Source organism: Pomacea canaliculata, linkage group LG8 (genome assembly GCF_003073045.1).
Source record: "Pomacea canaliculata isolate SZHN2017 linkage group LG8, ASM307304v1, whole genome shotgun sequence".
Taxonomy (NCBI): domain Eukaryota; kingdom Metazoa; phylum Mollusca; class Gastropoda; order Architaenioglossa; family Ampullariidae; genus Pomacea; species Pomacea canaliculata.
In genome coordinates this window covers 7,913,398-7,935,624 of record NC_037597.1, presented here as the reverse complement: position 1 = coordinate 7,935,624, position 22,227 = coordinate 7,913,398, and the positions used below count along the sequence as shown (strand labels likewise).

Sequence of the window (22,227 nt, the reverse complement as noted above, 5' to 3'; positions counted from 1 at the left end):
GGCCTGGAGTTCTTGCTGCAGAACTCCAGATATTATATTTCGGAGTATGGAGTAAGGTTTGGGTAGATACAGATAAGGCAGGTAGATACAGATAATCTTAGAGGTGACTGTATAATTCGGGTTTTGCTTGGTTATGTGGTTGGAGACTTTTTTGTAATTTGCAGCAATATTTGAGTTTTTCCCATCGACTAGTAGAAAGGTTGGCTTTTGTTTTACGGTAGTTTGCACAACTGCGTAACACGATCAGCTTAGTCTTGATTCTGCGTTATTCAAGCCAACGACGACGACGATGATGACGATGTGACTTGGATTTGTCGCTTGCACTTTACAATACTTCTTTCGGAATAACTCTACGTTTCCATCTTTGTTGTGACCTTTGCGGTCAAAGCTGAATAATAACAAAAACGAGTATCTGTCTTCTCCTCTCTCTGGGGGATTTCGACTTTTAATGGTTGGGTAGCTGTGAGACTTTCCCAGACACGAGCCTTACCACACTTGTTTTCCCTCGATACCTTTATTCCATTCGCCGCCAGGCCCAAATTCCCACTCCGTGCCAATATTTTGCACTTCTGTCTGCTGACAGCATCGTCATGTTCCTGGACATCAACGAGCCGCCGCTAGGCACGTATGCCGTCTACACGCTGGACTCCGGGATCCTGCACAGCGCCGGCGCGCGCGTAATGGTGCACGCGCCTAACACCATGCCGGTGCCCGTAGACTATGGTCAGGATGTGGCACCAGGCTTTTCCACCTCCATCTCCATCAAGCCCTACCTGCACGCACGCCTTCCACACCCTTACGGAAACTGTTCTGACACCCGACTGCGTGGTCTGCCCAGGTGCGTAGCTCTTCCCTCACCTCTTGGTTTTCTCTTGTTGGAAGAACAAAGACGGCTTGGACCATAATGCATAAGCTTGTATTAATGGACTGCTTGCAGGCGATTTTTTTCAGTTAACTGCTAGAACGAGGCTGCTGTGCACATATCTTCCGGCTTAGTCACATTCATGGTTTAAGCTCGTCAAGACAAACAGGGGAGAACTTCGCAAGAGGCTAAACCTTGGTCTCGCCAGTCATCAGTCGTCGCTTTTTGTCGTTAACTGTTGTTTATGCAAACGGTTGATTTGTAGGTTTTCTGGAAGAGGTAGTGTTAGAAAGTGTAGTTATCTTCTGCTAACGGTTTCTCTCTTCCTGTAAATACTGGAGGCTGTGGAATCGACCAAACGCCAAAAGGTTACTGGAACGACTGAAGTCTCCTCAGGGAACCCTCCAGAGAAAGAAGGGGATATTAAGAGCGGCTGTAGATCCGCTGGTGTCGCGATGAGGTCACAGTGGTGCACAGCGAAGAGGTTATTAATTAGTGGCGGTCCACTATGAGTGTAAAGAGACAACGGAACTATCTTCGGACAAAATCAGACTTATCTGTCGATGCAGCTTTCTAACAACCAAAAAAACCTCCCATAACTACTACATATATATATATACACGCATTTTGTTTTCACATCTGCAGCACGTCAGGTGTTTCAGAAGAAATGACAGGTATTGCATTAGTTAACAAGTGAGATAAAACAAAAAACTGCAATATGTAGATTCATTAAGTTGTAGACTGTTGTGGTTGTGGTTGTTGGTTTATTTCGAGGCGACAGCTGTGGCAATATTATGACATGTGTCTGTATGTGGTTAGATAGATAAAACTCGGGTTTGGCCAAATCACAATCATATACCAGTGAGCTAGTCCAGACAGAAAAATGTGGGAGACGAGATCCAACCCTCCCTCCCCAAGAGTCACGTACAAACTATGAGACAAGCACATCATTGATGTATCACGAAAGGAACCATATGTCTATAAAATGTTAATAATAAATGAAATAAGATTAAAAAGGTGAATATTGGAGTCATTATGAGTGCAGGTAGGTATAGGGCTTTATTCAATATGAAGAGAAAGTTCATAATACGTGTCTATTTTACAACTAGTCACACAGCACTATCTTACACGGAGAATTTAAATAAGTCGTGAAAGCTGCTACTGGTCAGAACATTTAAAGAGGTAATGCGAATTCTCCTCTTGATACCCTTTTCTCTTTAATTTTTAATCAAGCAGCGTATTCTTTTACTTGATTGGGCGAAATTTTCAGAATATTTAAAAAGTGTTTTCGTCTTCAGTTTTACGAGCACATTTTCCACGTGCCTGGCGGTGTGCAAGCAGGAGCTGATCGTCAGCCGTTGCGGATGCCGGTCCTCGGCGTTGCCCGAGCTGACCTCCCTGACCCACGTGCCGTACTGCGGCCAGGTGCCGGACTGGCGAGAGATGCTCAACCATCGCGGTCGCTACAACCGCTCGCAGCACCTGCCGGCGCTGGACTGCGAGGAAACCGTCATGGAGCGACTGAAGAACGACAGGGGGTGGGTGGACGGATGAACGAGCAGACCACGGAGTGGCCGAAAGACGAATGAGGGTGGGAGGGAGGAAGGATGAAAGAGCGAGCGATTGACGATCCAAAAAGAAAGTACAATTAGATATGCAGGAAAATCGTGGAGCGACAGAAGAACTACTGAGGATGAGTGGGAGGAAGGATCACGGAAAGAGGGAAGAAAATGACCCAGCATGAACGGCTAAGAAACGACAGAAAGGTTTTGTAGGATGTGAGGATAAGGTGCGGACACACGAGAAGCAAAAAGCGGCTTCGCAAGCTTGGCTTTCGAAGCAGCGCTTTTCCGAGCCCGCTTGCGGGCTGCTTGATAAGCCGGCTTTGGGGGGGCCGCTGGTCACACACACGAACGCTGTTTCGGTCTTAAATTGTTTGTGCCTATATTTAGGCCGTCTCGAGTCCCATAGCTCGCTATGGGAGTTAATTAATTTGATCAAATGAACGGTCTGGTCCTCGCTGAGGCTCGCCAGAGGCCCTGTTGCTTTCACAGCCATGTGGAAACGCGTGGAAAAGTAGAACAGGTTCTAAAGCGCGAAGCAGGCCGCAAGCTGAAGCCAAGCAGGCTTACGAAGCCGCTTTGGGGATAGCTTGCAGTGGTGGTCACACGGCAAGCAGGAAAAGCGGGGTTGCTTCGGAAAAGTTTCGCGCTTTTTGCTTCTCGTGTGTCCGCCGCTTTAGGGAGCAGCTTACGAAGCGACCGAAGAACAGAGGCGGAGGACTGGATGGGGAATGTAGACTTTGTTTGTTTCGTTACTGACAAGATGCACTGCGTTCCTACCTTGGTTCCAGTGCATACCAAACCTCACAGCTTGGTTTATTTTAGAATGTTTAATGCACCGAGTAAGCATATGCACCATGGAGTGCTAAATGAATGTCAGGACTTGGTGACTTTTTTTTTGAAATTAGAAGGCGTTTGTGTTCGCTGCTTCTAAACAGCTGCTTGCTCCTGTGGGGTATGTAAGCAAAGGTGTGACAACCAAGGCAAGGGAAGCAGCAGAATGTGTATCGTGTGCTGTCAGTGGCAGATTAAGAACTATATACACATCTTTGCTCAACGGCTCCTCTCATGTGAAAGCTCGTGTAAACTTGGTTAGTGAGTCTAAGATGGGGTGTCATAAATAAAGCCGGGTGTGGAGAGGAGTGTGTCAGCGTTGTGTAATGCACAACCTTACTCTGGATAATCTTCAGTTTAGTGTTTAGGTTATCGGTTTAAAGATTTTGATGTCGCTGACATCGACTTCAATTAATAGAACACCTTTGAGGTAGGAAGGAAAGATCCGTAAGATTATATTTTTCAGTATTCCTTTTTTTCTAGGGTAAGGTCACAGATTATGGTTGCAGTTAAGTGGTAAGGACAGTGACAGTTACGTGATGAAATTCGAAAAAATTATTCAAGCATATAGCACAGCGCGCTAGTAACGGAAGATATTTGACTCAGAAAATACACAGAACTGTTACGATCGGTCTGTCCTGTGAAAGCGCATCACCCGGGCAACTCCAGGTATCCCTGCTAGTTTTCTCAAACCGAGAATGTAACCTGAACAATATTTTTTTCTTTTATTCATCTCTCCATTGTGCCCCTACCTTTCATTACTTTCCCATCTCCATGGATCCGATCACACAAACATTTACTCGAAATATTTTTTTGCCAGAAAACCACTTGGAGTTGTTTAAAACTACAAAGATAAAAAAAAATACTTCTAGAAGAGGGAAAAAAGAGTTTGCTTATAGTCCTAGTATTTATTCGTTCTGGAGACCCTGATTAAGGAATGTTCCAGTCTAAACACCCTCCTGCTGCCTGAGCTTTACTGTCAGATGAGAACTTCTAATTAATCCCTTACTTGCTCCTTTTATATTTATTTATGTATTTTGATAGAACTAGATGGCGTATTATTGTAGCTTTTTTCAGGAGCGAGAACGGCAAAATGTGCGTGCGTACACGCGCAAGCCCATGAGGACAGAGCAAAAAGTTTTTAGTGCTAACGCATACACGCGCTTGCATGCTGTATGCAAGAAAGGACAAATACGCATCCTCCTCAACCCAATTTGTCATCCATCATAAACTTCAGTCTCCTTTTCCTTACTTGAATGACGAAGTAATAAAGGAATACTGTAGAGAAAAACGAAGGTATCTCTTAGACAAGTGGCCGAGGTGGGAGGAGCGGTGAACTGTAAGTGGCTGACCGTCACTCGGTCATGGCATGTAAAAGGCCCTGGGTAACCTTCTCTTTGACAAATCGGGTACTCGCCTGTTGGGTGGTCAGGAATTTTACTAATCAATGGTATATTTTAATCTGTAAAATACTAGTTATGAAAATAAAGTTTGTGACAGCAAATAACCTGTGGACTGTAGGCACGAAACTGATCTTTACGTGTACAGAACTGGAAACAAGCCTCTGGGGTATTCCTAGCAGGTAACAACTGCAACACACAGACACACACGAGTGCCATATACAATATAAATATATAATAGACATGAACACACGAACGCATGGTTATGCACGGACATAACAGATCAGTAAGCCACTGTGACGTCATCTATTGCACTCTCTTGAACCGCCTGTTGTTTGTGCTTGAACAGTTACGAGACGGCGTGTGGCTGTACCCACCCTTGCGGCGAGCTGTCCTACCGCATGTCCACCTCCATGTCCTACTGGCCGCTGGAGCTGTACCAGTTCGACGCTCTCCGGCAGCTCTTCGGCCCCACGGAGGTCCAGAAGTCTCCCCTGAACCGGGCGTACTCACTGCATGACCAGAACATCAAGGAAGGCCTGGATCAGTTCAAGAAGGCACAAGAGCAACGCGAGCAACGCGAGCAACGCCCACACACCAGCAGCGGACAGGACGGCAACGACACGAGAGAGTCCGGCAACGAGACGGGGGGAAGCGAGGACGACTCGTATGCAGACGCCTCCACACCCCCGTCCTCCTACGTCACTCTGGAGTACAACCAACAGCAGCTGGACAACCTTCGCGATGCGTCCACCGAGATCCGACAAAACCTGCTGCGCCTCAACGTCTACCTGGAGGACCTGAGCGTGGTCAAGTTCAAGCAGATGCCAGCCTACGGCATGGAGGACCTGTTCGCCGACATCGGTGGCACCCTCGGGTTGTGGATGGGCGTGTCCGTGCTGACCATGCTGGAACTGTTGGAGCTGGTCGTGCGCTTGACCCACCTCTTCCTGCGGGCAGAGTGGAAGCCCGGGGAAGAGGTCGTGGACAAGGCGCCACCAGGCGACGAACGCGCAGCGGCGGAGGCCGGCGGCGGCGCACCTGCAGGTGACGGGAGGTACGCACGCGATTACGTCAGTACGCACGCCGCGGCGCAGTGTGACGTCGTCCACGCCGACGAAAACGACTACTACCGTTCACCGGGTCTTTGGCCGCGGCAGAACGTGGACACAAATGACCGCGGACCTATGCCCTTCGAAAACTTGCGGTCTGGTTACACAACAACTTACAGCGGAAACACGAAATACTGGCGTCTAAAGCGGGGCAAGAAGAGGTGACCCCGATCAGCTTGCAGACGTCACATCTCTACCCATCAGCTGACCCCTGTGTGTACAAAATAGCGCTATTTTTGGACTCATGTTAACCTGGTATTTTTTGTTTCTTGGTAAAGATTTTGCTTCGGTGGTACCAGTGCAACGAGATATACAGCGTGCAATTATCTATGAACTGGATGTTTTTATCTGCGAAGGTTTCGGAGGATACGAGTTATCATGGGACGGCCATGCTTTAAGATTATGTCGATTCTGTTAATGAGTTATCTGTGCAAATGATTGAAGGGAAGAAACTAGGTCTAAAATATATTATTTAAAAGACATTCAAGTTATGAAAGTTGGTTGCTTCCCAACTTAAAAAAAAATATGTGTGTGTGTGTGTGCGCGCGCGCATTCCTTATTCCGATGGAAGGCCTTTCTTTTAGCATAACTGTTGATGTCAATGCGACAAGGTAAAAAAAAAAACAAAAAAAACTCACCCATGAGCTGGAACGATAGAGGTATGATATTGTGGGACTGGCACAGGCAGATGGCCAGGCTTTAGGGAGATATATAGCAGCTCACGATCGTCACAGGCTGTAGTACAGGTGGGGTTTTTTTTCGGGGGGTTGGCGTGGGATTTCTCGTACGCGGAAAAGTGGTCTGAGCAGCCATCAGCTGTACATATATTTCCCGCAGGCTGATCTCTATTTGCATTTCGGCCAGGCCTCACAATATCACCGCTGTCCAAGTTTACGCTCCAAAAACCCTGAACCAAGTAAATGAGTTCACTAAACAGCTTTAACAAATGCTCAAGACAGTGCCGAAGAAAGATATTTGTTTCGTGTTCGGGGACTGAAACGCCATGATGGGTTCAACCTTGGGCAGGAACGGTAAGTGAATTTAGGAAAAACCAGTGACGGGGTTTTCAGCAGAACTCGTAGAGTTCATACAAAGCTGGACTCAGCTCTAGCTAGTACCCTTTTATTCTCACAAATAATCAAGGATGGCAACATGGCATTCCCCAGATGGTTCGATCCATGACCAGATCGACCACACCAGACTACCAAGAAACAGTGAAGCCTCTTATCCCTCTGTGCTGAAGAGTTTGGGAAAACAAGGAGTGGCCCAATGAGCTTGTCATACAGCTTCAGCAAACAGTGCCAAAACTATAGCCTAATCCAAGCAAAATCAAACAATGTAAATCACCTTGCCAAAGAGCTGTTGTCCGAAAAGAAAGGAGCATAGTCAACAGTCGCATCCTGATTTAAAAAACACTAACAACAGAGAGAGTTTTAAAAAGCTGTATAAATTCCTCGTAGACTTCTGATGCACGATTGCAAGTGGTGGACTCTGCTTGCTTAGGATTCGAGACCAAGTGCCTAAGAGAACTGCTCCGAATTTCCTACACGGAACAGACGACCAATGATCTGGCGCAGTCGCTATCATCGTGGGACACCAGGAAACCTCGCAACAGCGAAACGGCGTAAGTTGTCCATGTCGCCCTGCACGACATTCTGTCTATAATCGTTCTTCACAGCACCATGGAAGATCGACGAGGTAGACAGAGGAAGAGCTGGATGGCGAGCGTGAAAGAGTGGACTGGTCGTTCCATGCAGCAGGACCGTTCAAGACTGATTCGAGTGACCATCCTTGTCGGTGCGGCATCTAGCCAGGTCCCCCAGACGACCGGTACAGGCAGGCCAGCTTATCTGGTGATAGCACCAGTCAAGGGATCGATGATGAGATGATGATGATGATGATGGTGATGATGCATACCAAAGTAGATAAGAGGAGGCAGAGGCGCCAGTATGGTGATCCAATGAGGTAAAAGGAGCAGACTTGTGGGGTAACTGTGTATATTAAACTGTTAGAAAGAAGTGAATACCATTCATACAAAACGCATCTAGCCGCATTTGCTTCTCAATGGATCTAATGGCATGTCTCCTTGTATATTTTATTGGTCCAATACAGAATACTGTATGGGTGTGACTGAACACAATCATTCACTCAGTAAAAATCCTCTTTTGTTGATGCAGCATCATTGTCTTGAGAGTGTTTAGATCTCAAGCATGTGTACAATGTTTCTACCAGTTATAAAACTGAAAATTAAAAAAAGTTAAAACAAGCTGTGGTTTCATTTCCACAATAAGCTTAATCACAATGTGTTCTCATGATGATTTCCCCCCACCCCCACCAAGAAACAAAAATTCCCTAAACTGCAATGGAACTGAGATTCATCACAAAAAGTACTTGACAAAATGTTCTATTAATCACTACAACATTTGCAGCAAATCTCTGAGACTAAGAAAAACTTCAAGCTATTTAACTGAATGATGAAAATAGTCATGCCATATATCGCAAAGCAAAACAAGCTTAATGTAAAAAAACATGTAAAAATGGACAGCATAGAGGTTTCGAAAACTCCAGGAAAAATAGTTACAATGCAAATCTGACCTGAATACACAACAGTAATGGGTCAACTTAAGGCAGCACCCTTTACAAATCACAATATCAGAAATTCAATAAAGCAAATTTGTCATGTGTATGGTGCATTTCTACAAGCTCCCTGATGCAAACCAATAAATCACAACTGGTCCAGACAGCATAAAATGCTTTCATAACGGACTTTTTTTTCCCCTTTCATATGTGCATCTATGAACACTACTTACAGAGCTTTCATTATAGTCTTTCTAGATATAGTACAGTGAAGGTATGTTTATCTCAGAAAAATGTCAGAAATTTGTTCCAGATCTTTAAGCCCAGAGTCTTCTCTCTGAAAAGTTAGTTTATAGCTGTTAGCACAACCTCTGGGCACCATTCTGCAAAAAAAGATTTTATTTTATAAGTTAAGAGTTCTAAGGTCATGGTAAAATGTATTAAGCTCATAAAAAGTCACAACAGTCTGAATATTTGTACTGCCACTGCACCACTGCAAGTTATCAAAACGCATTTATTTTTATTGTACTGATTTTCTGGGCTCGGAAAAATAACTACAAGTTTTGTGTATGTATGTAGTGTATGTGTCAGTGTGTGTGAGAGAGAGAAAGCGAGAAAGGAAAAATGGAGAGGTGGGGTCTTAAAGAAAAAACTGATTTGAGATTTGTACTGGTATGTCGCTTTTTACAAAAAAACTTAAATGTTTGTAAAGTGAGATGAAACATACCAAAAGATTTCAAAAACTAAAAGTGGATGTCATTCAATGTTTTGTACAGATCTGGAACAATCCTTTCAGCTTAATTGTGAAACATCTTATAAAACTAAATATTTTCCACTCATAATGTCACAGATGTTGCATCACACATACAGATATAAACAGCTTGTCAGAGTATGCAAAACATGGTCATTATTTTGATGACTCACAACAGGTCAGTGATGTAAAACTGGCATATACAATACGATTAACACCCTGTATGCAGAAATAAGAAATATACAAAAATACTGAAATCAAGAATGAGGAAGTATAATACGTCAAAAACAAATAAAAATGAAATAGGTAGCTGGTTATCAATTTGTCCATCATCTCTACCACCACAAAATCAATGTCTGTTGCATAAGACCAAAATGCAATTGAAAAATGTGCATCTTACAATGTAAGCATGGATGTGTATAGGTGGATTGCTGTCTGCCAAGACCAACACTGAGCCTCTTGCGAAGTTCTCTGCTGTTAGTCTCGGCAAGCCTAAACAAAGAATGTGACTAAACCGGAAGCTTTGTACAAACGTGCCTTGTTTTAGTAGTTAACTGGAAAAAAATCGTCTGCCAGCAGTCCAGTCATAGAAGTTCATGATGTAAGCAAATGCTGAGGACTGATTTTGTGACAAAGCTTGTATATCAAGACATATTAATCATAAAATTATTTGACATCTATAATTTCAGTCAAAAATATTAACACCACAAAATATATACCCATTCAAAAATATGTTTTCACTGATTTCTATGTGGTTCATGCACATTCAGTACTAAATATACATCTAGGTCTGGCTGTTGATGCCATTGTCTCCATGATACTGACAGATAAAAATCATTTGCATTTACATTCATTAACAAGGGCACACTGAATGTTGTGGTGCCTGATAATCTTCAGAACAAAAAAAGCTTATACAACCAGTTCATTTAGTTATGTATTTTTTCACATGTCCAATGGCTTATCAATTACTAAATAAAGTTAGAATGAAGTGAATATTAAGAGAGTCAATGGTATTGTATGCACCATCACAGCATTTCTCAAGGTCCATAAAGTGAAGGATTCCTTTAAAAGAAATTACTGAATTACAATTCGCCAGTCACACTTGTTTAGGATGAATGTCAAGATATCTATCCTTACAAACATATTACTTCTGTGCCAAGCTAAGAAAGAACAAACAAAAAACCAGATGCAAGAAAGACACAAGCATAAGAAATATATAAAAAATTTTTATATATAATATACTGATGAATACTTTCTTAATCCAAAACCAATTCTTTCAATGGTGATACAACTCTCAGGTATCCCTTTGCATTACATCAGACAGCATCAGTCAGCTGTGCCAATTTCTGATGCTGTCGTCATTGATTACAAGCAAACCCAGTGACATTATTATCACCACTGACAGTTAAAGGTTATGGAAAATCAGGAGTATTTTCTAAAACTGAATGAAATATATGCTGTAAAAATCTGTTTCTGAATCACTGTACATTGATATTTGGCTAATCACAAGTTTGAATAAAATATTTTACTGCCCATATGTTCAGGATAAAAGACCTAGCTTTTCTTCTCACTGCTTCAAGAAAGTCCACAACTAGCATGCTATAAAAGGTAAAGTCTAGCTGTAAACATTAAATGGAATGGTGTCAGAAATAGCAACCTAACGACAGGGAAACAATTATTTGATAAGCTTTTTGCAATCATATCTTACTAGATAATCTTAAATGTGTACTTGTGTTTTGGAATACTTGCATCAGCTGTTAAAAAAACTGTAACGAAAAAAAACTGTCTTTTACGCAGATGGTCTGGCCCCTCTTTCCAGATTGTGAAGACCTTCCTTTAGGAACTGTTCATATTGGTAAGTTGATGGATTTGTAAACCTGAAAAAAAAAATCCTTACAGTTCATCTGGCGGCAGGTGAGAGCAGAACAAAGGGGACATGTATCAAAACTATTTTTAAGAAAATAAGCAGCTCCATAAACCAAGTTTATTGTTATGTATGTGTCAAAGATGCTGGTCATCTCCAAAGAAAACTGTTAAAACTGTGGCAAAATTTTCTAGAAATGAAATTGATAGATGTTTGGAGAGAGAAAAATATGCATGGCTTAGACCTCAGTTTCAGGGAACCATTTAATTTTCTTTATCCAGAGGTAATTTTTCTCCAAAATATCATGATGAACAGGCATTCACAATGGAAAATAAGAACAATTTTATCATCCTTACCCACTCTCAAGGAAACTGACTTCCATATCGAGAAAAGTGTTGGCATTTGTTTTATGAACTATGGTTCCATTAGGAGCGATGACTGTCATCATGACTGGAAAGCTATACTCCTTCAGAAGCATTGAGGCAAATTCTGATATTTCTGGGTTACTTTCATCCTTCTTTAGCGCCTGCAAAAATATTACAGTTTTTTTTAAAGTGAACATCAGTTCTGGTAATTCTTATCATGCACACCATATAAGGCTGCTAGAAGCACTAGGCACCAAAACTAGCCAATAACTGAGTATCAATCAATATTCTGACCTCCAAGTCAACAACTAAAGACCAGGTGCTGACGAAGCGCTCCTGCAGAAGGCTGATGACCTCCGGACCCTCTAACGCGGACTCGCGGAGGGTCCGGGCTGACCCTCAGCAACTTTGGTCATCCAATGCCCCCCACAGAAATATACCATGTATGGGTTTGTTTTGCTCCTTTGACATTCGATATGCTTCTGTGAGATTATGGTAGGTCACCTGGACAGAAAAGGGCAGAACACCTGTAGGAACATTTCATAACAAGTATATTCCACAACCCACCTGGAGGAAGGTGTTTATGCTGAACATTATATTACCAAGAGCAAAGAAACATTTGCAACCCAAAACATATTAAAAAAGTAAAGCAGAGAGACCTGACATAATCACAAAATCAAATGAGTAAAAATGCCTGTCAGGTGATAAATGTGCTCATATTTCTGCAGCACTACCCTGAAATATCAGCTGACTGTATTTCATCTCATGATATAATGTTAACTTACTTGTTTGAAAGGGAAAAAAGCCTTCTCAAGTGAACTTAAAGCATCATTTACAGAGATAGATGAGCTCCACAAAATGTCTTCTGGCCTCGTGACCTGTCTTGCTGATGTTTCTTGAGAACTGTGGTCCCCACTTCGTAGTGCTGGCTTAGATGAAGTGAGACCAACACTCCATTCCATGCGAGGCATGAATCCAATGTCTACCTCCATGTTTGAATTTTCAAAGCTGCCCACTATCCATTCCATATCTGCAAACAATAGACACCACGAGGATTTAACGAGTATCACATACTGACCAGATATCATTTTACAGACATAAGATGCAGCGGTAAAAGTATGGATAATATATATATAAAACTTAGGAAAAAAGCATCAAATTACATTTTGTTCTGTACTTCTTAATTATTAAACAATAAACCAAATGCATAAAGAAAAAAAGGTATATTCAAGGCTCAAAAGGGGTACATTATCTTACCTAGAAAAGAAAGTTTAATACATTATAAGCAACTTATCCCCTTTATTTAAGTCAATAAAGACACCACATTATTCAAAGACAAAACTCCTTTAAATTTAAGTCTGCAGCATCTATACTATGATTTTTATGATAATCTTCAACTTACCAACATTCAACCGTCTTGAAGCAGGTACATGCATGTGAAAATATTCAACATGAGAGCCATTTTTACTAATGACCAAATCGCCAACAAACTGTGCTGGGGTGAACCAAAATGGATCAGTGGGTGGTTCATTCAGCTGAAATTCTGCATGCATTCTGCAAAAGCAATAATGTATTTTATTTTGGTTAGGGGGGTAAAGCTTAGGATTTTGATAGAACAGCATATCAAACAAGGTATCATAAAGGCTCAACTGACTTTATAAAAAATGTCACGAGGCAGAAAAAAGCACTTTGGTTTTTAAAAACTCAGTTATTGTAATATTGCAGAATATACTTCGGTTCGCGTAACACCACTTCCGGTAAAAGATAACTCATAACAACCTGTCCTTCAGCTTTACGAAGTTTTTGTCTATGCAATGAGAGTTCAGAAAACAAAACAAAAATGAAGAAGACAAAGATTTATAGAAAATAAAAGAATTCTTAAATGAGAAATAACCACACCTGAAAATAATATGGTAGTAGTCAGCGTTGAATGCTCTTACACATGCATATGTACCCCTAGGAGGAAAACGCATGTGGACAAAAGGCCTGGGATGCATCATTCCTAGCAGCCGATACAAGACCTGTTCACTCCCTTTTGGTGCTTGAGGATAAAAACGATTATTTGAATGCATCCTAGTCTCTTCAAAAATCCCTGGTGGTTTATCCTGGACAACAGGATATGGCATGCCTAGCATAATGTTGTCATTATAAGGCAGGAATGCCTTCATCTCCTCGGTGCCAAAAATTGACTGGTTTCTGTATGGTTCCTGCCAGTTTTTCAATCCAAACAGTGCTGTGTGGGGTCCAAGCTGTGGTCAATACAACAGAAAATATAACAATCCAGCATAAATTATATACATATTGGCTGTGGTCAATACTAAATTCCATTAGATGTTACAGTATTTGTCTAGATCAGTGGTTCTCAAAGTATTTCAGACCGCGGACCACTTTACTTAAGTAAAAAATATGGTGGACCACCAAGGCCTAAAAATCACTCTGTAGTATGAATTTCAAATTTAAATTGTCGCATTTGTTTAATTAAAATTCAAAACTAAATGTCCTTTTCTGACAGTAGTATAGTAATAAGCTGACATAAAGCTACCTCGTTCTTTGTAATTAAAATGTTAATGTGAGGAATGCATCACTTTAAACATCACTTTGCTGACATATGACGACTGCAGCCGTGGACCACCTGACCTATGCACGCGGAGCACACTTTGAGAACCACTGGTCTAGATCATACTAAATTAAAATCATGCCCTAATCTCTAATCCTTTCCTATTAGCAATAATATTTCATTAACAGCTATCTTCTTTAAAATTATTTTGGACACTGAAACAGAAAATGAGTTTAAATACAGAGCATATTTATGTCTCCTAATCATATCCTCTGCTGCAGCACAAGCATATGTGCTTCTTTGGTTATGTCACAATCTTTGTTATTTATAATATTCACAATTATGGTTAGGTCACTGATTACTGCAATATAATACTGATAATAGCACAAGTTTTAAAATCATGTATATACAGAATTTTAATAACATGGCATCACTCCTTCAGACCAATGTAGCAAAAAATCACATAGATTAAATGTATAAACTTTTGAAAAAACATAAAACTATCTGCTATATGCCACAAAAATAAGGTTGGTTAGGTAATTGAGTGCATGGTCAATAAGCTGGATATGCATGCAAAATTATGCAGCTACCAAAAATGAAGTTAACAACAATTAACTAAACCCTGACACACAAGTACAACATGCTGACTACATACAACATTTGTGTAAGTCCATGCAAAAGTCACAGGAAGTTTGAAAGAAAGAGGAGCTGGAATATCATGCAGGGCAGGAATAAGACTGGGAAACTCACAGTGATTAAAGGTAAAAATGAGTGTTTGATGAATCGCAGGTACAGTCGAAAAGCCTTCAGAAACTGCACATGTACACCAAAAAAATACCTGCCATTGAACACTGCACCATATAAAACGATGCAAATAAAGGGAAGCAAGCAAGATGCTGTTCATATTTTAATGACCCTTTTGTTGAAAGCACTGTTTTGTGAAAATACATATCAACCACAATTCCCCAATGTTTTGTTCCCCAATCAAAAATACTGTCTAAATATAGCCAAATAAAGCCTTTCAGCATGTTTGCTATCTGCACTTTAAGCTCCTGACATGCATGCCTGCATTGCAGAATATAAACTTTCTGGTGTAAAAAACTATCTGGTGTAACAGTTCTCCTCATTTTAACATTTTTACAGATTATTTTCCCCGTATCATACTATTAACATAAATGCCTTGAAAGACTAAGTTACAGTTTAAATTTACTACATATTCAACTATTGTAATAGAGAACTGACAGTAATTAAAACTTTATAAACAAGTCAATGGGCCTTTTTCTGACTTTAGCGTAGGGAAGATATCCTGATTACAATAATCATATGGAATATTTTGACAATCTTTCAGCACAAATATTTTCAAACGTAATACACACTCAAATTGCAGTTTTCTTTTCCACATACAATTAACAGGTTTCAATCAATGAAGACAGATAACCTTAGCACCTTAACTTGTAACTCCACCAAAAGAAATTTTAATGTTTGCTTTTTACTGTGGGTAAAACAATAAGGCCCATGCAAATTCTAATCTATCTACTAAACTTTGTGTTCTGTAAGCATCCAATATCAGGACTAAAGCATATGCAATCTGTCTGCTAAAACAAATCTTGGAAATCTGTTATATACTGCAAGAGGATTCTGCTAGCCAAATAGCTAAAATATTGGCCACAGGTGTGCAGCTTAATACCTACATGGTGCAGCAGATGACCCAGTCAACCTAACTGTTAACCAAGTCCCTGTCACTTTCATTAAAGGGTTTGGAAAGTATAGCAATTAAAGAAAGAGATGACCACCATCCCTATGGAAAACTAACACAGAGAACATTGCAACATATAATTACTCTCCAGCAACCAAAATGTCACAGGACTATCATATAAAATTCAGGTAATCCATGCAAAATCTGTGTGTGTGTGAGTGCGCACGTATGTGTGAGTAAAAGAAAACAGATGCAGTAGAAATAGTATAGGGAACATAAAGCACACAAAGAAAACTACATTTAGCGAAGCTTTTAGCATCAAGACTCCAAGCAATTTTGATGTAAGAATTACTAACATTCAAATTCAGAATGTCTTCTTTTGTCATAGTTTCCAGCTGAAGTGGTTCAAAATGGGCATTTACTATAAAAATTTCTTCGCCATCAACGAATTTGTGCTCTAGAAACTCCTCACCTGGCGCAGTAGATGTCTGCAAATAAAAAACAACACACAGTAAACTTAGCACATAATATTCATCATTCATCACTGTTTCTACTGTCATTTGTTCATCACTGTTTCTACTGTCATTTGTAATGTGATGTCTATGTTATGGCAAAAAAAACCTGCAAAATATGGAGCCAGTATAAATAAACTAATTACAATGTATTCCTCATACCTCACTATTTCTGCTATTGTAATTTTCTTATTTTATGCCACCACAATCTATTACACGAACAAGCATACATGCAAACAATACACAAGCACACAGTTTTTCACTTTACATTCATTAATCATACACTAGTGCAATCAATATAGATCTAATAAAACTGAACCCTCTGATAAGATTAATATGACAGAATGCTCTTGTCACTTCCTGATGCTTTTAGTTTTGGTTACTTGCAATTAAAATTTGTACTGAATGGCACACTGACAGCGATCTATTATAACATAAGACAATCAGTGCTGCACAAAATGGCTTCTTCTGCCTGTAGAAAATGCGACCACAAAAACCAGTGACTTCAAATGAAAACAATAGACTGCATATCACATTCATACAAGCACACAGTTACACAATTTTGTATAAGTTACCTTACTATGATATTCCAAGGCTTCAATATCACACACCAGCTTTAATGACACTTTCTGTGCATGAGGGTTGGGTAAGGAATAGATACTGCATAGGCATGAGTGACACAAAGGGATGCTTACTTACATATGTTTCCATGAAAGGACAAATCTGAAGTATACCAGCCAATGAAAACAATACTTACAAGCCCAGTAACATTTTGAAGATATTTCAGCAATGGTTCAAATTCGATGATGGACAAGAACCCATCTCGATTTCTGTCAAAAGCTTTGAAAACTGCTACACCTTCTTTTCCTGATCTATCCTCCACTTCTAAGAACCAGTCCTCTGGGTTCGGCGGGGGTGGTGCTGTCATCATCAAGAGCACAGCTGTAACTGCTACTATCACTCCTATCACCACTGACCAAACGATGCCGCTGCAGAAGATCCATTTTGGCACTAGTATTTTTATTGTAATGCATCTGTTGTCTCTTCGCTGCTCTTCCTGTGCCGCATGACTAGTTCCGCCGTGCCCACTCTGCAGAACTCGGGCACCACCCGGATCAGGATTGTAATTTGGTTCCGCCATGGGGTACGTGACGTGCGTCGTCTGCCGTCCGGAGACGACAATTTAATTGTCTGCGTCTCTTCCCAAGATACCTGTATTTTTTTAAAAAAACATAAACAAAATCTTAAAGCTAGTTTAATAATGCTTGATCTGCCTGAAATCTTACGAGTAAGCTTTTCGCTCACACTTTCCACCGTTATTGTCAACAACCGCTGAAATAACTAATGCTACGTCTTCTAAATAAAATGCTCGTCCTGGGGCACGGGGGGAGGGTGCGTGACGGCAAGTCCCCGTTTCCTCGTCATTAAAGAAGAAAGTTACTCCAAGTAGAAAATGATAATGTTGTAAATAAATGCTTCTACCAGGTTTTGATATCCCAGCAAGACTGATATCGAAAGTTAATTAACTTGCCCTCAGATAATCCAGCGACGCACGGCCATGCCCCAGTGTCAGGGGACAGTACTCTCCCTCAGGTCGTCGGCAACGTCCGTTACCGCGTAAACAAACGTCTGCACGTCTGCTTGATATTTTTAAAATGCTTGTGAAATCTGCTACTTTTTCCGTTATCTGCTCCTAGAATTTCGTAAAAAAATGCCAATGAAGCTGAAAAATCCTCAGACATTCCGTGTTTTCTTTCTTCCCCTTTTAAAGGAATGGAAGATGAGCGCGAAGAATTAACGAGGCGGTATGTACCACAGATCCAGCACATGTGCTCGGAAAAAGGACTGCAGTTTGTTGCTGTGGATATGCGGTGGGGAATCACAAAAGAAGCCTCAGAAAACGGGCAAACCATCTGCATCTGTTTACGTGAACTAGACAGATCTGATATGATCATTGGATTTTTTGGACAGGTGCATATATAAGAGTATATGACGTCAATCTCTACTATAAAGACAAATAAAAATATTTTCAATTTTTCTGTTTTATTGTGCTTTTAACACAAATTTCATTTTCATGCAAAATAATAAGCTGTATTCTCCTAATTTTTAATTTAATTTTGTGTATTAACTTTTATACTCTGAAGCACAAGCTGGAGTCTAAAGTAAATATAAACAACACCTGACTTCAGTATATTGATGTGATATACTGGCCTTTTAACAGGATAGTAAATGTGCAAAATTATGTTTTAACACCCTCAGTAAAGTACTATGTACAGCAGAATCTACACATTTTTTTTCCAGTAAAATCACCTGGACAAATCTGTGCTTTTTTAAGTTGATCACCATACCTCATGCTTATATTGATTCTTTGAAATAATATCTGTGCTTTATTTCCTTGGTTTATCAGAGATATGGCTGGCATGGTGTCCGAGATAAACTTTTACAACAGAATGTTGACTGTGCCCTGGGCAAATATCCTTGGCTTCATGAATTTAGAGACCGAAGCATTACAGAGATGGAGTTTCTTCATGGATTTCTTAACACTCCAGGTGTTATGCCTGCATGCTTCTGCTTTAGGGACAAGGTGATATACTAGTGATTTCCTGTCAAATAGCTGATAGGACAATTTACTCATCATGTTAACAAGTGCATTGCTGCTGAATAGACAAGATTGTCTATTTTCCTGGGTAGTAACTTGCTGAAACGTAGAGAAGAGAGAGTGTGTGTGTTCACAAGAAAGAGAGCATGTATTTTTGTCAAGCACATATAAATATTCAGGAATCAAAATTACTAGTTATTTGAAAGAGAAAATCCTTCCTATTTTGTACTTTTTGCTGCTGGAAGGTCACTGAATGGACTTGTCCACATACTGTGTGCGCTGTAAAACTATACAATAAAGTAAGCGGCACTATGCATATAACCTGCTCTACCTCATAAGGATTGATATTTATCCTTTTTTGCAACATGCTGATGGGGCTTAAATGAGAATACAGACAACTACACAAGGTTTTCAAATTGTGGTTTTTTTACAATCCTACCTGTTCTGGTGCTAGTGCTTTACCGCTACACTGCTGCACTGCCAGACACAAACCCATCCAATAATTGTATCCATTCAGCACAATACTTTTTGTTTCTCTTGTCCATTCATCCATCCATGATGTCTTTTGCAGTTCTTGTGCTGTGTAATGAAATGTATCACTAAACAAAGTTAATTGTTTGTTTGGTAGAGGTGATAGATTGTGTAAGCTTTGCTGAGGCTTCTGTAACCTACAAAACTGAGCCCTTCCTCATAAGAAAGTATAATATGATTGAAATGAACTTCCCCATGTTCCATGACCTGATGACACTTGATAACTTTTTTTTTCTGCAAGCCCAAGATTGGACATGTTTAATGGTGGGGAAAAGCTTATTATTATTATTACATGTTACATGTGGTTACATGTTCCTAACTGCACAGGCTGCAGTTCATGTTCACATGTACTTCAAGAATCCATGCTTTGCTACTGGTGTGTGTTCACGGCCTGAGTGTACCAATCCAACTGTGTGAGTGCTTGAAGCCATGTGTTCCTTTTATACCACTTTGTTGGGCTCTTTATCAAGATTTCAGTGTATCTGATAACTATTCATTTTGCTTTCAAAGTCTGATTGTTTGAAATTAAATCACATCCTATATGCACATATCTTGATATTTTTCCAGTTGCAAAAGATATATATATACAAATCATTAATCAGGACATTCATATTCTGTCTCATTTTCAGCAATATGATGCTGCTATGGAAGAAATGAATAGAAACAGGGCAGACTGCTTCAAACCAGAAAATGAGTCAGCACGAGAAAAACTGGATGACCTCAAGCAAAGAGTGTGGAATTCACATCTGAAAACCCAGGTATGCACAAGTCATATAAACTGCATTTGTGAGAAAAAGGAATGTACGGTTTGACCTAGCAACACATTTTTGAAAAGACTTAAGTCAAAGACTACAATGAAGTCTTGAGAGACAGTTTTTGCAAGTCACTGGAAATTTTCCTTTGTGAGAAAACCAGGTGGTTATACTTCTTGTTTACATACAACTCCTGTAACGAGTTTGATTTCATTCAGAAAGCAAAAATCTGTTGTTTTTTTATGTTCCAGAATGTGGTAATTCATATGGATTATTCAAATCCCCTAGAGGTAATTATTAAGAAATGCAATATTTTAATAGTGGTAGAAAGAGGACAAGTGCTTTCATTGATGTAATATTATATTTAAAGAGCAACAGATGGAGTATGGGGCAGGTGCTGCGCACTTGTTATCATGTTATTTGTACTGTCACACAAGACAAGGTAAATACATGAATGAATATGGCAAATATATGTCATAAATGAAGTAAGGCATGCTAATGTACATCCCCTTACACTCATAAAGAATGCTCATTTAAAAAGAAACATGGAAATATACATACTGAACAACATCATCTTTTAGCCTAATTCATCATAACACATGCAAGCAAAAATGTAATCTGTTGAACAATAATTACATGATATAAATAATAAATATGTACGCTATATAATTTTATTACTAACATAAGCTTCATGTTTCCAGGGAGCAAGACTTATGTTTGAGTCAATTAAGATGCAGTTAGAGAAGAATCTACTCGCAGGCAATGCTGAGATGTCAAGACGTGAGAAAGATCTCTCGCCACACAAAGCCTTCATGATCAGCCGCACCAATCTTTACATTGAGAGGAATAGCGAAACTAAATCACTGAGTGATAAACTAGAAAAAAATCAGAATGTATTGATACTGGGGCCTGCAGGCTGTGGAAAGTCATCACTTCTGTGCAACTGGCTGCAGAATGACGTGATGGACAAACCCTCAGTCCTAGTTATTCCTTTTTTCATTGGCAGTGGACCAAACACTAGAGGTATTTCTGTCAGAGACAAAAGTTCTCAAGCATTTTTTTTTAAATCATTGAGGCACTGTTAACATTCAAACATGAAGCCTTTCATTTTACTTTTGTTGATATTTAAGAAAAGTTAGAAAAGTGAACATGAAATTTGTGAATTGAAAGGACAGCTTTTTATCAGGAACATTTCAGGAGTTTATTTGATGAAAATAAACTGATTATTATTTGTTGCAGTTAGTCTTCAATGTGTAGTCTTCAAAGCTTTTTTTCATTCTTCAGATCCAGAAGAAATTTTGAACTTCATCTTTGGCGAGCTTGAATATCATCTAAATAATGTCACTAGTGTGAAAACGTGTGATGAGGATTTGAAAGCAAATGGATCTAGGCATTTAGACTTTGTGGAACTGATCCAAACAGATTGGAATACAATGCACATTACTGAGCAGAGCGAGACAATGAGTGCTGACAAGAAACTTAATTATCATAAAGCTGATGTGAAAGTCATCAAAAAAGCGACAGATGATAAAGCCAACATGAAAAAGGACTCCTCTAACACAGACAGTGACAGGATATTTGATGATAACAGCAGTAGCAACCCTTTGATAAAGGAAACGACACGACCCAGAGGCAAGGAGCTAATGATGCAGATCCTGGCAAAGCTGAAGCAGCTGGTGCAGCACGGGATGAGTGTGGTGTTGGCATTTGATGGCCTTCATTGTCTTGTTCCAGTCAACAAGACCAGCAAGGTTAGCACATTCTTAATGATTCCTGTTTTCAGCAAACACAGTCAATGGTTATGCAGGTAGTGCCATGTATAAAGCAAAAGAAGAAACAACAAACATCTGAAGCTTTTTTCAGTAATTAGAAATTTTTGCAGCAACAATAATACTTCCACTTTCTAAATCTCCCATTATTTTGCTTTCAACATTTTCTAGCTCATTCTAATAATAATAATAATAAGGATTTATATAGCGCCTTTCCAAAAACTTTGCTCAGAGCACTTTACATAAATCATATGTAGACTAAATCTTAAACCACCATGCACAAATATTTGCATATAACAGACAAGCTCACTTCTACAACATGAACCCACTTGTACACAAAGTAAATTACAAACACACATTATGCAAGCTCAGGGTTAGTACAGGGTCACAGTGAAGTCATCGTTCTGAAAAAATGTGTCTTATGTTTAGACTTAAAGGGGTTAGAGAATCAGCGTGACGAAGGCTGATGGGAAATCCATTCCAA

The 22,227-nt window shown here is 39.9% G+C and overlaps 3 protein-coding genes across 10 annotated transcripts in view; 2 read left to right on the top strand and 1 right to left on the bottom strand.

The window, feature by feature from the left end:
• LOC112569792 (FMRFamide-activated amiloride-sensitive sodium channel-like) overlaps positions 1–8,127 on the top strand; it is a 33,806-nt gene extending 25,679 nt beyond the window's left edge. For all 5 annotated transcript variants that reach the window (XM_025247706.1, XM_025247709.1, XM_025247708.1 and 2 more), the window contains 3 exons: positions 584–838; positions 2,161–2,400; positions 5,008–8,127. In XM_025247706.1, coding sequence (XP_025103491.1) covers positions 584–838; positions 2,161–2,400; positions 5,008–5,935 — 1,423 coding nt within the window. In that variant the 3' untranslated portion in view covers positions 5,936–8,127. The remainder of the gene's footprint in view (positions 1–583; positions 839–2,160; positions 2,401–5,007) is intronic.
• On the bottom strand, positions 7,852–19,845 carry LOC112569794 (selenoprotein N-like). 4 transcript variants are annotated; one of them, XM_025247712.1, is made up of 10 exons: positions 18,884–19,845; positions 16,850–17,304; positions 15,937–16,068; positions 14,635–14,697; positions 13,227–13,576; positions 12,730–12,881; positions 12,113–12,357; positions 11,622–11,831; positions 11,319–11,488; positions 7,852–10,975 (listed from the first exon to the last, which is right to left on the bottom strand). In XM_025247712.1, the coding sequence occupies exons 2-10, from the start codon at positions 17,231–17,233 to the stop codon at positions 10,888–10,890; spliced, it is 1,794 nt and encodes a 597-aa protein (XP_025103497.1). In that variant the 5' UTR covers positions 17,234–17,304; positions 18,884–19,845; the 3' UTR covers positions 7,852–10,887. The 4 variants fall into 4 exon arrangements, with proteins under 4 accessions (XP_025103497.1, XP_025103495.1, XP_025103496.1 ...); XM_025247710.1 differs by lacking the exon at positions 18,884–19,845 and adding an exon at positions 17,624–17,683; XM_025247711.1 differs by lacking the exon at positions 18,884–19,845 and adding an exon at positions 17,575–17,681.
• Positions 17,687–22,227, top strand: part of LOC112569791 (TPR repeat-containing protein DDB_G0287407-like) — a 16,889-nt gene continuing 12,348 nt past the window's right edge. Inside the window, 7 exon segments of the mRNA XM_025247704.1 lie at positions 17,687–17,846; positions 17,849–18,063; positions 18,500–18,676; positions 19,852–19,980; positions 20,226–20,264; positions 20,676–20,997; positions 21,259–21,725. Of these exon segments, the coding sequence (XP_025103489.1) occupies positions 17,804–17,846; positions 17,849–18,063; positions 18,500–18,676; positions 19,852–19,980; positions 20,226–20,264; positions 20,676–20,997; positions 21,259–21,725 (1,392 nt within the window). The 5' untranslated portion in view covers positions 17,687–17,803.